General features: G+C 33.0%; 2 protein-coding genes across 4 annotated transcripts; both read left to right on the forward strand.

Moving 5' to 3' along the window:
* Positions 1 to 1,311: 1,311 nt before the first annotated feature.
* On the forward strand, positions 1,312 to 13,477 carry LOC108327022 (uncharacterized). 3 transcript variants are annotated; one of them, XM_017560683.2, is made up of 18 exons: positions 1,312 to 1,499; positions 2,148 to 2,246; positions 3,099 to 3,286; positions 3,371 to 3,475; positions 5,640 to 5,740; positions 6,556 to 6,634; positions 7,298 to 7,309; positions 7,460 to 7,525; positions 8,494 to 8,562; positions 8,669 to 8,725; positions 9,783 to 9,860; positions 10,587 to 10,684; positions 10,796 to 10,841; positions 10,967 to 11,094; positions 11,723 to 11,831; positions 11,919 to 11,981; positions 12,096 to 12,158; positions 13,152 to 13,477. In XM_017560683.2, the coding sequence occupies exons 1-18, from the start codon at positions 1,397 to 1,399 to the stop codon at positions 13,251 to 13,253; spliced, it is 1,566 nt and encodes a 521-aa protein (XP_017416172.1). In that variant the 5' UTR covers positions 1,312 to 1,396; the 3' UTR covers positions 13,254 to 13,477. The 3 variants fall into 3 exon arrangements, with proteins under 3 accessions (XP_017416172.1, XP_017416173.1, XP_017416174.1); XM_017560685.2 differs by having other exon boundaries at positions 1,360 to 1,499; positions 2,148 to 2,242; XM_017560684.2 differs by lacking the exon at positions 7,298 to 7,309.
* A 156-nt stretch (positions 13,478 to 13,633) lies between these two features.
* LOC108327023 (uncharacterized) lies at positions 13,634 to 14,896 on the forward strand. Its single transcript, XM_017560686.2, has one exon. The coding sequence runs from the start codon at positions 14,148 to 14,150 to the stop codon at positions 14,625 to 14,627; it is 480 nt and encodes a 159-aa protein (XP_017416175.1). The 5' UTR covers positions 13,634 to 14,147; the 3' UTR covers positions 14,628 to 14,896.
* Positions 14,897 to 16,389: the final 1,493 nt, after the last annotated feature.

Below are 16,389 nucleotides of genomic sequence, written 5' to 3' on the forward strand. Positions count from 1 at the left end.
TTTCGCTCCACATTACTTTTGGATTCCGGATTAAAAATTCGAAAGTCTTCTTAGAAATTATTTTTGGCTTCCGGAGTGAATAATCTCGTAAAAATAAAGTTGACATTTTTATATTTATGGGTGCATGAAGGAAAGTATGGAGGTGCATAAAGTAACCCAACAATTTATTCCTTGAGTCAGTGTACCTAAATACTAATTATCACCCCGTTTTCCAGAGATTCATTTTAGACATATTTATTCTTTCCACATTGTCTTGTACAATTTACGTACATATGGCAGCATATGTAAATTAAATTATGTTAATTTAAACATTTTTAAAACTCATTTCAATTTATACACCAAAGATGGTGTATAATAATAATAAAAGATTTTAATTCTATTATTTTTATTAAAACTGTTAATTATTCAACCTTTTTTATTAAAATTATTTTTTCATTATTAGATAATACTTTGTGCAGTGAAGAAACTTTACCCAAATACTTCCCATATTTCTTCTCGTGCATGAAAAATTCTTTTTAAATCCATCAATTTCACCGGGATCTTTCAATGAACACGACAAAAATAAAATAAAATAATACGATTCCCTCTTTCCCTCAATCTATTCCTTTATATTTTTGACTCTCCATCGCACTGTTTCGATCCAACCCTACTGCAAAACTTTCAAACCTCTTTAATTTAGAGTTAAATAAATCAAATCCTACCACATAATTTTGAAAGTTCAATCAGATCGGAGAATTTTAATGAGAAATTTATCTTTCAAATATCAAATAATTACACAACTTTATTCTCATATTTGTATATATATAAACAAAATTTCCCAATATGGTATGAAATATCCATAACACAACACATAGTGTATTGTTTGAAGTATATATTGATGTGACTTTTAAAGGAGTGGTGACCCACCTTAATTATACTTTAAATTTATATGACATTGGATTTACGATAATCAAAAAGAAGAATTAAATCCCATCAATTTGTATCTTTATAAGAAATTATTCAAGATATTATCGTCTAATGTTGTATAAAAAAGAATATTTAATTGTAGATCAAGAGAGAAATTAAAATGAAACAACTATAGTGATTAAACGTGTCAAAGTTTTGCAAATTTTCAAAAACGATGTAAACTGCCTCATTATAAAGTGAAATTATAATTGAATATTTCAATTGATAAATTATGAACAGGGTAAAATTCCGAATAATTTAATTTTTGAGTGAAAAAAACCAACCATAAAATTAAACTCATTTGATTTTAAAAGTAAATATATATAATCAGCTAAAAAAAATGAAAACATTAAATGACATCCTCAGGAAAAGTTTGAAAGCATAAACCCAAACTCCAACTTTTCGAACTCTGCAGCATCAACCAATCTGTTGCAAATCTTCTCTAGAAAAGATGTTCCTGCGTGTGGCTGCAGCAAATTTGCTGAGAAAACTTCGCTTTCCTGCTTCTTATGCCTTCCCTGCCTCCACTGTAACCACCACAAATGAACTTTCCGGTACGCAAAACCAGGCCTACTCTTTCATCTTAACTCTCTTGACATCACTTTCACTGCAATTTGATGGCACCCCTTACATTTTCTTATCAACAGTCTCGTTTGGATTTGCTTGTTTTTCACACGTGTATTCAACTCTCATGGTGATTGTGATCATGCCTCTTTCTTTTTAAATTTTAGATGGAGGGTTTTGTGTAAACGAGTGGCCTTTGCATACAATAAAATGGTTGTGAAGTATGTACTGTTATAGCACAATGATGTTATTTTCCAGGGCAACTTTGTGGCAAATCCAAATGGCAACTTTGGTGCCCTGCATCTTTTTTAGTTTTAGCTATTTTTTAGAAAGACGTTAATTTCCTTAGTGCCCATTTTGAGTTTGGTGTTTGTTGGAATTGAAAATAGAACAGATAATATCACTTCAGACTTTCACAAAAGCCCTTGCACCCATTTCCTAATTTTGAGGAAAGGAACTACTTTTTTCCTCTTTGTCATTAAATTTTATATACTAATAGGTTTTTTGCAACTCTCATCGTTGACTGTGCTGCATAGGACTCAGGTAGGATCATGGTTATTAATTGTGCACGGAGAACGGTTTTATTATCCTGCAAAGAAGATGACATTTGCCTATTCTTTGTTTTTCTGTTACTCCAGTTAAGCTCAAACTTCCCCGTTGGTACCAAACTGGTGGACATGGTTGGAGGATAAATCTTAGGGATCCCTGTTTATGGATTGTTATATCTGGACATGTAGGTATGTTTTTTCTTAAGTAGAGGCTACTCTTGTTTTGTCATTTCATAATTTTAAAATTGTAAAGATGCTATCTCTGTAATTCTGTAATAATTATTCCATGTCGTATTCCAATCTTTTGCTGCTAATTTTTACGGAAAAAGTTCTTTCCAGTGACAGGCAGAGAGTAAAGTTGAATCCTCTGCATCAAGGGGAAAGTTCACTATCTTTTAAAATGTTAATCTCTCAATCAATTTATTCTTTGTCCATCAATTTTTTCACCTTTACTGGCTGCTATTTCATATATACTCTTATAGAACAATGCTGCGAAAGTCTTAATCAGCTTCCTTTTCTATATTTTTGGAGAAAACTGGTCACTCAAAATTATAGGTTTCATCTCTAAGATGCTCCTCGTTAAAGACTTCATGCTTGAAGCAAGGATAAATCTTGCACCCACTTCTATGTTAGCATTAAATTTAATTAAGATAGTAAGGTCTGAAATCCTTTGTTTGATAATCCTGTCTAAAAGAAACTAAGATGTTAAAGTATGGAGTGTGATTTTTTATCTTTGAGTACACTCTCACTTAATACATTCCCTATATATTAAACACACTCTTGGGTAACTTAAGAATGTAATTTTGATTGACCTGTCTATTGGATTGGATGATGAGATAATATTAAGTTGATTTAAGATTTAAGATGAATTAAATACTTGGATATTAAAGGAAAAATTAAAATTTAAATAGTTTGTTTCCTTTTATTTTGGAAATCACATTGTACATAAGCTTATGATATTACATAGGAATGAAGTTAATGTAAAATGTTCTGTGCCAATTGTCCCTGTAATTTAAGTTGACTAATATGATTTTTGTGCAGCAATGACTTTAGGAATTAGTGCCAACACAACATTTGCAGAAAATGCGACAACTGAAGCATCTTCTAACAATGACCTGGGAGATGACTTAGTTGGCTTGAGAAAGATTGAGGATGGTTCTGTCGTATCAAACATTCATACAGCAAAATGGAGAGTCTTTACTGATAAAGCGAGAGATTTTTTTCAGCAGGCAGGATGTTTCTTTGTTACGAAGTTCTATTATACAGCATGAGTAGTGGAAAAAGATTGTTGTTGACTATCTATTATTTGCCAGGGAAAACTAGATGAAGCTGAAAAACTCTTCCTTTCTGCTATACAAGAAGCTAAAGAAGGTTTTGGCGAGCAAGATCCGCATGTTGCTTCTGCATGCAACAATCTGGTCATTTTTCTTGCAATTGATATCGTTACTTTCTTAAATGATTATATTTTGATAAAGGAGTTTTACAGGAGAGACAAAAGGGAAATATCATAGCAAATATTTCTCAGTATTGATTATTGACTTTGTTCCTTATTACTGTATCTCTTCATTATAAATAAGAGTACTTACGCGTGTACACAACCCAATTACAATTTACAAGTAATCCTTTCAATACCATCCTTCAGGACTTGTCACTAATCTACTCCATGACTTTTTCCATAGAGCACTGGCCCTGACCTAGTTACTTTGACTTTCTTGGGTAATCAATACCCATTGCAACATTTTTTCTCTCTTGCAGTCACTTCACCCTTCGAACATTTTTTGCTCTTTAGAAGCAGTTGTGCCCTCTGAGCACTTCTTCTTAGCAGCTGTTGTTCCCTCCTTGTACTTTTTTCCCTCAACATCTATTGTGCTCTCACAGCGTCCTTGCTCTTTGGCTATTGCTACACCCTATGAGTATTTTTTCTCTCTGGCAAGCACTGTATCCTTCTAACATTTTTTTTCTCTTCAGCAACCAAACCCCTTCAACATTTTTTACTTTCCGTTAGCCACTTCCCCCTTTGGGCTCTAATGCAACCCCGGAATGGGAGCTACCCTTGTTTGGTGACCATTACACCTCCTAACTCACTGTCAATTGTCACTGTGTGTCGTTAGTTCCTTGGCACATTGTCTTCACACACTTGTACAAAATTGATGTGTGAAACTTTTTGACTTTATCAGCTCTTGCAACTGACTGAATGACATGCTCGTCGAGTCTCTCATGGGGTCTCATTGAAGACATGCATAAAGTTTGGGTCATCAAAACTATGCTTTAGTTGTGTTAGAAATGGACTTTAAGCCTAACTCAATCCTACAAAACCGGTTTGTAGAGTGAGGTTTGCACCCACTTATAAAGTATGAATTGGCCTTATCTCTAGTCGATGTGGAACTTCCAACACCCCCTCTCACGCCAAGGTATATACATCTCGAGCGTGGGATTAGACATTTTTAATGGGTGGTCCGATAGCGGCCCGATAGCGGGTAGAACAATATGCCCAACAAACAACAAAATATCGCTAGGATAGGCTCTAACCATGGCTCTGATACCACGTTAGAAGTGGACTTTAAGCCTAACTCAACCCCACAAAACCAGCTTGTAGGGTGCGGTTTGCACCTACTTATAAAGTATGAATTGACCTTATCTCTAGTCGATGTGAGACTTCCAACAAGTTGGAAGAATGGTGTAAAATATATGATTTGATTACATTAAATAGAGAAATATGGTGTGACCGATTACATCAGAAAGGGAAATGTCCTAGCAAATTGATGAATGAAGCTTATTGACTTTGTCACCAATAGTTGACTAACTAACATGCTTACCAAGTCTCTCAAAGGCAATATTGAAGACATTTCCAACAAACTTAACTCACGATACAAATGCTCTAGTTTGAATGAGATTGTTAACTATATGCTATGATTACATTAAATAGGGAAATATTATATGATTGATTACATCAAATAGGGAAGTATCCTAACAAATATTTCTCATTATTAATTATTTTGTTCATTATTACTGTATCTCTTCATTATTATAAATAAGTATAGTCGTGTGTATACAGAATACACATTTACGAGCAATCCTTTCAATACATTTCATAAAGGCTGGAAACACAATCTTCTAATTTTTTAAAGCACTTATTGAGTGTGAGCCTTTACTTTTTGAAAGTGCATCTCTAATCTTCTAGTAGTTCTTTGATGCCTATGCAGCATTTCTTATCCCCAGTTGAGAAATATCTTGTATTTTCATATTTTATGAATTTTTTCCTGATATTGCAGAACTATTTCTGTAGCTTTTAGATTTCTGGTAAGAACGTTGGTACATCTACAATTATGTTTTTCATGGAAAAATGGCTTATGGTATTTATATTTATACAAAACTTGCAATTGTCCAATCTCACATAATTTGGTGATAGTAATGGCATGCATGTGATCAACACTTTCAGCTTCTATAGTCATCTATTTTTATTATTTGTATAGCAGTTTGGTTGGTTAATTATTCATGAACATGATAGTTTGTTGTTTAGGCTAGTTGAGAAATAAAATGACTCTGATAATATGCACCTCATTTTGATTATTGTTCTTTCAGGCAGAATTTTACAGGGTCAAAAAGGCATTTGACAAAGCAGAGCCATTGTATTTGGAAGCCATCAATATATTAGAGGAATCTTTTGGTCCTGATGATGTACGGTAGGGTGCAATAACTGTTCCCATCATGAATAATGCTTCATGTACTTTCAATTGTATAAGTTGAGTACCATTACTAGGAACCAGAAGTTTTATACGATAAAGGAATAGGAATTATGATATATAGACCTTACGTCAATCAGGTTTAGTGCTCATTAAGGGACGTAATTGATGATCTAGAGCTTGCCTGGAAATGGGTTTTGGGAACATAATATTCTGAAAAGGAGGAACAGATGTAGATAAGAAAATACTAGAAAGTTTCAACTTAAGCCCATTGTATCAAGTAAATGAAAATTGCTGCTTCAAGATTTATGGAACAAGCCTTGAAATTTGTTGCATCTGATTTCCTAGTTCCTATAGGCAGTCAACTTTGAATATCTTGTAATCCAGTTTTTTGTGGAAGGACAAAACTTAAAGAGGTTAAGACTCTTTGATCTGCTCAACATGTGTGACAAGTTGGATGTTTATGATATGTATGCTATTGCTTGAGAGTGTATGTTTAGATATATGGTATAATTAGGGAATATTAGGGAAATCGTACCTCTTTCCACTATTTCCCTTGATAGATAGTTTCTAATCCCTAAATCTGTGATCAATTCTCTTAAACTTGTGTATAAATATGGTATTGTAATCATGGAATAAACCCATAATTTTATATTCTTGTCTAAAGTAGGAACCAAAACCAAAATTGAGGTAAATTATAGGGTAAAAAATGCCTTTAAGCTATATATGTGTGTGTGTATGGACATGGATATGGATATCCATATTGATTTCCACATATCCATTCTTGTCTCTAATGTTGAATATTGATCGTGTAGGGTTGGAGTTGCTGCTCACAACCTTGGGCAGTTCTACCTTGGACAGAAGAAATTGGAAGAAGCTCGGGTTAACTACGAGGTAATTAGTTGAACTCAACAATCTTGGTCTTAGTGTCGTGTTTTTTCTCTTCCATTATTGGATAAAGTATAACTTTATTCAACTCTTCTAATTAATATCCATCAATTTTACCCTGCTCTCATAAATGTCCTGTACTCTGAACTACAGGAACTAAACCCTACAAATTACCCTATGGACACTCTACTCTGGTGTTGTGGGGCATTACTTAATTGGGAAAAACACCATTGCTATTATCAACCGTATAATGTTTTTCTACAAATTGACAAGAAGTAAGCCTTACTACTTCTTGGGCCTATAACAAAGTCCCCAACTGAACACTTGTGCCTCTTATCTCGCACTCATGGCTAAAGAGAGTCTCTTAATCAAGACAATAAGGAAGGCAAAAATTAGATAAAAGCCCTTAATAAATACAAAGTTCTACAAGAGAAGGTCCCCAATGAGGTTTTAATGAACCTAAAGAAACCAAAAGACTCAACTTTCTAAGCAGTTGGAAATCTTCTGAATGTTATGTAATGTTGGTATTTTTGTTTTGTACATTTTTGGTCATTCCCTTTTTCCACTCACTTATTCTATTTGCGAACACAGTTTCATATTGTAGTTAGTCCTACTCCTTTATCTTCTTTCAGTTCTAGTGACCACCTTTTCTGCCTTTTTTTTTAACAGCGCGCTTTGAAGGTATGGAATCTAGTATTCTCAGGGAGAGACAGTTACTTTCCTCTGTATATCACCTTGTATTTCATTCTTATATCTTGACATCCTTTGTGTTTGATGATTGAGGTTGTATCCTGTCTTGATTATAGCATGTGATAATGTCTATTGATTCAGATAAAAAGGCGTGTTCTGGGTTATGGCCATTCAGAATGTTCAGATACAATGTTTCATCTAGGAGTGGTAATTATGTGTCCTTTTGCATTACTATTTTTTGTTCTTGTTTGTTCTGTTAAAGTAGTCTAATACTGTCTTTAGAAACAAGAAATTTAGATTTTGGAATATTCATCTTCGGATCCAAATAAAAAACAAAGATAGTGTTTGGTTAATTCAGTTGACATGCTTCTTCACTATTAATTTCCAACTTTCCACCTTCTTTTTCTATTTACTATTTTTAATAATTTGGAAAGGAAAATGAAAGCAACAAAAAAAATTTCCACCATTTCCTTTACTACAACATCTTAGAAACAGGAAATTTTATGAAACAGTGGCATTTTTATCTCCACTAGGTTGAAAAAATTGAGTTGAAGATAAAAACAGCTTTTTATAGATTTAGTCTTTCACTACTATTTTCACATAAGTTAGACATGCTACCACAAAAGTTTAACCCCAAAAATGAGTGAAAATGAGGATGGAAAGTGGTTTATTTGTTTTAGAATGAAGGGGAGAAACAAGTACGGATTTTTCATAGATATTCTCATTACCTGCTCTTTTGTAAAGCTATGCGAGAACTTTTATGCCATAGGTTTTACATGTATTTCTAATTTTTTTTTTCTTTAATTGGAATAAAAAAGGGTATCTACTTTCTGTTCTTAGTAAACTTCTTTTACCAGAAACAAAAGAGTTGTGAATTAAGGTGATGCTTGAAGGAGCAGTGAAATAAGTTTGTTTTAGATATACATGTTCAGTCTGTGCTGTGAAGCAATGCTCCATAACATTGTGCTATATATAAAAAAAATCTGAAATTTAAAAGGATAATCTATGTAATTTCGTTGGCATATAATAGTTTTCTTTCTTCTTTTAGGTGTAGTGCTTATTAGGGGGTTTGGAATGCAATTGCTTCGTTGTGAACTTATTTTTCTCTTTGACGCTTATTTTAAGTTGGAATTTTTGCTCAACTGAGGATCTTAGTCTACAATAATTGTGTTCAGGTGTTGTATCTTCAAGGTAAAGAAAGGGATGCTGAGGTCCTTATTAAGGACTCTATAAGAATGCTGGAGGTATGTAGAACATCTTTATCTAACTTCAATTTTCCCCCACATTGGTAGTTGGTAATTGTTATTAGTATTGTCAGTTGTGCTTAATCTAATTTGTTTATGAATGTAGGAAGGTGGTGAAGGGGAGTCATCTGTATGCATTAGAAGACTACGTTACCTCTCACAGGTGGCCTTTTAAGCCTTTTTCCTCGCAAATAATCTTTGATAAAAAATAACATCCCTTCCAAAAAAGCATATATGTGAACAATTACATATTATTTTTTGGGTGTCAATCAATTAAAAATCACCTATATGACTTTTAAGGTAATTATTACAGAAGTCAACAATCCTATCATACACAACAATATGAAAAACCTTTACACTGTATATTTATATATGTTGGCAAAGATGAAATTTTATTTTTATCTTGAATATTTTCCAATTGCCTTGGAGGTTGAACCACACAGTGCAGTGATATAAATATAAACTTGAACTATCTCGTGGGAATCAATTTAAGGCCAGTTATAATAGTTATTGGCAAAAAGTTGGATGAATAATTTATTATCGGAATTTATAATAATAGTAATAGCTGTCATTAGCAGTTTTGTATTGTTAGAATATGTTCAGCTGCAAATCTTGTGCTGACAGTTAAGGGCAGAAAGTTAGGAGCTGTTTGCATTTTTTTTATGAGGCTGTTGCGTATCTTAAAATGTGTAATTGTGTAAATAGAATGATACATCACGTTTTTGTCTTTAAAGACTGAGAACTAATCTATTTAGGAGTCTGCGACTTGGGGACTCCCGGGAGACAGCAGATACTGTTATGTTTTAAGCATTTTATCTGTTTTAGTGATTCTGTTCAGTTAGTGTTCTATTACTGTCTATAAGTGGAGAAAGGAGGCCTAAAACCTATTTCACACAATCCAAGTTGATTTGAAGGGTAAAATATTGACTACATATGTGTTCTCAGATACAACTAAATAATAGATAAAAATTATTCTTGTTTCTTCACCAAACGACCTTTAAATTTGAGAAGAGCTGGTTCTTGGCTCGCTATAGGGTATTTTTACCAATTTGTAAGGAGTTTGGTATTCTTCACATTCTTCGAAATATAATTATAAATTCCAGCATATAAAGCCAAAATGAGTCTGTGCATTGTTCAGCCCTCAAAGTGGATCTGTTTCTGTTTATTAATTCCCATATTATCTTTCTTAATTATATCTACTTATTGCTATATTCTTTTAGATATATATGAAGTCACATCAAGTTGCTGAAGCTGAGATGGTTCAGAGAAAGATCCTGCATGTTATGGAATTGTCAAAGGTTATTTTGTGAACTTCTTTTGTTTGCTCTGTATCAACTTTCCTGTTAATGATAATGCATGTATGTTTAAAAAATATGTAAGTACTGAGTAAGGGGATAATTTTATTTTAGGAAATGGTTAAGTGAAAAACTTCTGGTTGATGAAATGAAATAATCCTCACTACCATACAAGTTGAGTTTTTTCATCTGAGTGAATTGGTGGTTGCGTCTTATTTGGTACTTTCTCTGCCACTTACAAGGATGGCCTTGACCAGTTGGTTTCTTGTCTTATTTTCACTGTATTGAGCAGGCCCATAGACAGGGTGGTTGCGCGCTATTATTTTCTGATCATAATTTCAGTTGTGATAGAATGCTATTTCTAATCTTGCTGAATAATAGTCAAAGATTCAAGTTATTCTATTTAGATTGACATCTTATTATTAGCATACTTAATTTATTTGATCAAATAACAGTGGTTGTTAATACATAAATAGACTCCACTGAATAAAACTATTATTATTACTTAACAATTGTGGAAATAAAGTAGCATAAGTGGCACTGATGTCAGATTGATATTTTATGATGTTCCTTGGTAGGCATTTGTAATCTTTTTCCATTTTCTACTTTCTGTTTTCATTTATAATTATTTGTGGATCTTACTCAATGAAATTAAAGAATGTCGCATGAATTGTTGTCACAAAAATATGTCGTCATTGTCAAAATCATGATGCATTTGGTGTAATATAGGGATGGAATTCCTTGGCTACAGTTATTGCAGCTGAATCTCTGGCTTTGACCCTGCTAGCATCTGGCAATACAAAAGATTCAAAAGATCTTCTTGAAAGGTTGTAACCCTTAGATCTGGGAAAAGATCTTCTTGAAAGGATGTAATACTTAAATCTGGGAAATTAATTTTGATTTTATACAAATGAAATCCTCAATTTTTATCCTTTCAGATGTCTTAATGCCAGGAAGAACTTGCTTCCCAGTGATCATATTCAGGTATGTTTTTCTTTGACAAGAATTCTGGCAGTTCCAATTATGTTTAGATTTCAATTCCCTAAAATTGATTGCAAAGCTGGTGTTTCCCTAAGATCATGACGTTTTCTTTCTTTATCCATGGTCAGATTGGTGCAAACCTACTTCATCTAGCAAGAGTGGCAATGCTTGACTGCGGTCAACATAAAATGTTGGATGTTTCTAAAGCTGAAGCTGAGCTTGACATGGCAAAGAATCATTTGCATAATTCCATAAGGTTGGTATTAGTTTGACACGCCTACGTCTTTCACAACTACTTTTGAATATCGAAACTCAAGAAATTAATCATATGTTTTGTTTCTTTTTCTAGTGACAATTGTTCTTTCTTTTTACAGTGCAGTTTTTGTTTTTTTTTTTGTGTCCTTGCCTTCTGGACAGAGGGATTTAATATTCATACAAATGTTCAATCTTATCATGTATAACATTTAGATTGGTTGATTCACTTAAGGAATATTTAATTAGTTCTGAAATAGATTTATTTTATTTATTATTTTTTTACATAGTTTAATTTATCAAATGCAAAGGAGCTTTCAACTGATAGAACATTATATTGTGCTGTAACTTGATGCACCTTATTGAATTATATTTGCAGAAGAAAACTTATGCGTTTTAATTTCCTCCCAATATTATTGGATTACACCAGTAATTTCTTGATGAAGAATTAGACTGGTCTTATATAATTTTTAATTGTAAACATCAATATAATTTCAAGTATCATATTTTGAAGGATAATGTTCGGTTTAAGGTGAAGCCATTTGCTTGGTTTGCCCAGCAATTACTAGTCATCTCCTGAAATTTCAAGAATGAAGAACATTTATGATATGCCATTTCTTGTTTCATCTCAGGATTGCACGTGAATGTTTACGGAAGGTATCAAAACAAAAGGACAAGTTAAAGAGATACAGTGAGCCCGGGGATTCTAGAAAGGAAGGCCAAGCAGCACTGGCCATATTGGTTAGTTTTATGAGATTATTTTTGTGATTTGCCCCCTTGGTGCTTAAGAATGATTTGTTTATTAAAATTTAAATGTAATTTTTTCAGTTGCAATCACTCAATACATTGTCATCAGTAGAGCTAGAAAAGCAAGAATTGCAGAAGATTCAGGTTAGGTTACAAGCTTTGATGGTATTACAACTAGGTTCTTCTTCCAAAGAAATGAGAAAATTGCAAATATAATATTTCTACTTGGTTAAGTGTTGATGATGTTTTGCTAAGCAGGAAGGGAATATTAACCTCGAGGCTCAGGAGGCACTTCTTCAATGCATTTCTGCTTACAAAGAGGTAAACGTTTTTGTGTGATATTTTTTGGGGGATGTGTATGCTCTAATTTTTCTAGTTAATTAATCGTCATATATAATTAATGTACTATTTTTGGAATATTACTGAGTAGTATAACGTTATTTCAGGTAAAAAAAAAGACTTTTTTCCTTTCTGAGGAGAGCATTTATATAAGATTTTGTTGCTTGATGGTTTCATTTCTGCTAAAAAAATTAAAATTTGTCATTGGCTCGTCAGATTACTAAATTCAGTTCGTCAGAGTGCACACATAAATGGGTAGTTTGGAGAATTATTATTGGACATTGTGCTAATGATCCAAGATTTTAGGAGTCATGGGTGGTCTATAGATCAAAGTCCCTAATATTTTGACTGTCCTGGGGCTGGGCTGGGGCTGTGGCTGCTCATAGAAATTCTGGTGACTAAATATTTGATGATAGTGCACACGTGGATGGGTAGTTTGGAGAATTATTATTGGACATTGTGCTTGACAGTGGCTTCTACAATGATCCAAGATATTAGGAGTCATGGGTGGTCCATAGATCAAAGTCCCTAATATTTTGACTGTCCTGGGGCTGGGCTGTGGCTTGGACTGTGGCTGGGGCTGTGGCTCATAGAAATTCTGGTGACTAAATATTTGATGAGAGTGCACACATGGATGGGTAGTTTGGAGAATTATTATTGGACATTGTGCTTGACAGTGGCTTCTACAATGATCCAGGATATTAGGAGTCATGGGTGGTCCATAGATCAAAGTCCCTAATATTTTGACTGTCCTGGGGCTGGGCTGTGGCTTGGGCTGGGCTGGGCTGGGCTGGGGTTGGGCTGGGCTGTGGTTGTGGCTGGGCCTGGGCCTGGGCCTGGGGCTGGGCTATGCATTTGCGAACATACAAATTATGTTTCATTAGCAAATCATTACATGAAGGGTGTGAATATCTTCCATGGATTTCTTTCATATGGGTTTTTGATATCTGTTCCGACTTCATTCTTGCTTTGCAGTTTGTATCTGAGAGGTCAATTGCTGATACCCCTGAAATAAAGAACGAGTATCTTTCATGTTTAAAGCGCGCACAAAATTTTCTCGGACATAAAATTCATTAGAAGCCAAGCAATGAAACACCATGACAGGATTTTTTGTTCCCTGTTCCCTTTATTTTTTATTTTTTATGTGTATGTGTTTACTTCAATTCATAGGCATTTTTTTTGTTTCATAAAGAAAATAATTAAAAAAGGGAACAATGTTACTGAGCATAGAAATATTGTTGTTAATTACACTACCTTTATATCTAACTGTTCTATGCTCAGTTGTATTTTCTTTGATATCACTTCAATTGTTAACAGACCCGCTTGTATATTCTTGTTCTCTACTTCATGACACTTAACGATAGAAAATCTAGCAAGTTTAGTAATCATACTATGAAAGAACGTATCAAACTAAGTATCCACTTGGTTTAAGTACAAATCATTTGAAAATTTTGAAGTTGCAACACATTCTTACAATGAGATTATATAAAAAAAAAATTAAACTAACAGACAGTAAGATTGAGAAGGATACAGTTTACAATTCCAAAAGAAAGATCATGATGGGAACATAAAGGAAGTGCTTATTGTGAACTTTTAGTAGGGCATATGCACACCACACATCTAGGAGTGGTTGGCTTCTGATTGAACCTAAAAGCCTCGAAAAAGGGTTGAAGAATAAAACTGTCTTGGTGTAGACAAGTCAGAAAAATACATTGCTATAGGCCAAACCAGTTTCTTACAGGAGCCAAACGACCACATATCTTTAAACTTCTAGTAGGTCCGAATATCCATATTTCATTAAATGATGTTATTAAAATTCTGACATCATTGTGATTTGTGAACACTTCAAAAAAAGTTACACACACCATTCCTGACACGTGAAGTTCTCAACCACAACACATTGCATTGCATGGCGGAACATAAATTTTCCAAACACATTCACATTTTTTCAAAAAGTGGTCTCATGTGATCATGTCCTTCAAGCTCTTCTCTCTGAACTCTCTGGTTGAGAGAAAGAAGCCTGAAGAAACCAAAGATGAATTGGCCATTGTGAAAGCTGCTGCATGGGCATGGTACCTACACGGTTCAGGGTCTAAAGCAAAGGCCAAAAATGAGTTTGATGTCAAAAGATCTCAAACTGTAGCAAGGCCTTCACGCTACAAGTTAGAAGCTATGGGAATGGCTAAGGAAACACCATCAATGCACACCATCAAGCCTCTTCTTGACTCATATGAAGTTCAACGCATTTCAAAGCAATTGGATGGGCTTATTAAAGAGTCTGACCACAACAACATTGGCAACAATGGCTGCAGCAAAACAGGTAACGGTGATCGTAAGGATAATGGTAACAGAAGGATGAAGAATAAGCAGAGGGTCACTTCTTTGTCAGTCAAATGTGTACCTGCGGTTAATCTATCAATGTGTCTGCCAAAGCCCAATCATGCTTTATGATCATTATCTAAATTGCATGTAATCCATCTTTCTACAGAATAAATTTCTTGACCAACATAAGAAATTTAAACTAAGCATACTTATGCTGTTTGTAGACTAAGTTTCTTAAAATAAAGTCTCGTGTTCGAGTATTATGATAAAAAAACATAAAAGTAGATTATGTTTAAAATTTAGTACAATAACACATGAGCATCACGTTTATATATTGAGGATTTGATATATATTTGATCTGCATGTTCTTAATATTGTTATGAAAAAAAAATTCTAAACAAACGCATCAGAAATTTAAGGTAAACATAAATATATATGTTCACTTTCTGGACTCATTCTCCTTAAACAAAGTTCTTTACGTGTTTCGAGTATTGTGTATGAAAAAAAAAACCTAGTTGAAAAGAAAGATTCTACTAAAAAATATTAGTTAGGTTTTCCTGACAACGATTATAAATTATTAAAGGTCAGTGATCAACCAGGATTTCTAATGAAAATTAGTCATTTTTAAAATTGGTGATACTTACTATAAAACATGAGTATTACTTTATATTTTAAGATTTGGTATATATTTCAAGTGCATGTACTCAATGTTGCTATAAAATAAATTTGTTAACGGATACAGTGAGAAATTTGAACTAAGCATACCTATGTTGATATTGATATGTTATTTTTATTGAACTTAGTCTCCCTAAACAAAGTCTCGTGTTTAAGTATTGTGTACAAAAAGGATACAATAGCAAAGAAAGATCCTACTAAAAATAGTCAATTTGATTTTGCTTACACAAATTAGTTTTTATTATTAAATTTAGTGGTTTTCTAATAAAAATTAACCATTAAAGTTAGTGATACTAAGTACAATAACCATAATCCAAACAATATATATATATTTCAAGAATTAGCTTATGTTAATGGTTATGTATGTTTCTGTGGAACTTTTGGAAAATGAAAATGTCCATAGAAGAAAAAGTAAATTGAAGAGATTTAATTTATAGGATGATTGATGACAATCACATGAGTCGGTGTAATTAAAGAAGTGTAGGTGAATGGTAGCTTGTGAAGAGATCTTTTAGGACTCAGTCATGTGATTCCTGGGACTCCTAACGTTACTTACAATGTAGGAAATATGTAACACATGTATTTCATAATCTGTACCTCAGTTTTAGAAATTGAAGGTCATGTGTTTCTTTCTCTTCAAAGTAATAATTTGTATTTCATCACTAGGCACATATGTGAAGGTTACTCATTTTGGTAACAGTATGGTAGTTTAAATTAATCAAGTTTGGTTTTATTGACCACTTATATTTTGACAAATGATTTCTATCAAAAAAATTTGAAAAAATTCTATATTAAATAAAGATGAAAAAAATACAAATGAAGATTCATAAACTCATCTTTTTGAAAGTTTTGAATTAGAGATAGTGATAATTCTTTATGTGTATATTGAACTTATATCTTATCTATCTCTTTCTAATTATCTTTCTTGAAAGATCTATAATTGATATTAATACAAATAGAGATCCTCCTAGTTTAAAATGCTTTCGTCCAAAAGAAAAATAAAGAAAAAGTTGAATACCATAAGACTCGTTTTAAAGTTTTGAATTGTAAATAGTATTAATGCTTTATATATAAGTTGAACTTATATTTAATTGGTATTGTGTCTTTTGGATATCTTTTTCAAAAGACTCATCATTAATATTAATGACATAAGATTAAATTTACACTAATAAACAAAAGAGTTTTAAAGTAGTAACTTTAAGGATTAACCAAATCT

This window comes from Vigna angularis, chromosome 2 (assembly GCF_016808095.1).
Source record: "Vigna angularis cultivar LongXiaoDou No.4 chromosome 2, ASM1680809v1, whole genome shotgun sequence".
In the NCBI taxonomy this organism is placed as follows: Eukaryota; Viridiplantae; Streptophyta; class Magnoliopsida; order Fabales; family Fabaceae; genus Vigna; species Vigna angularis.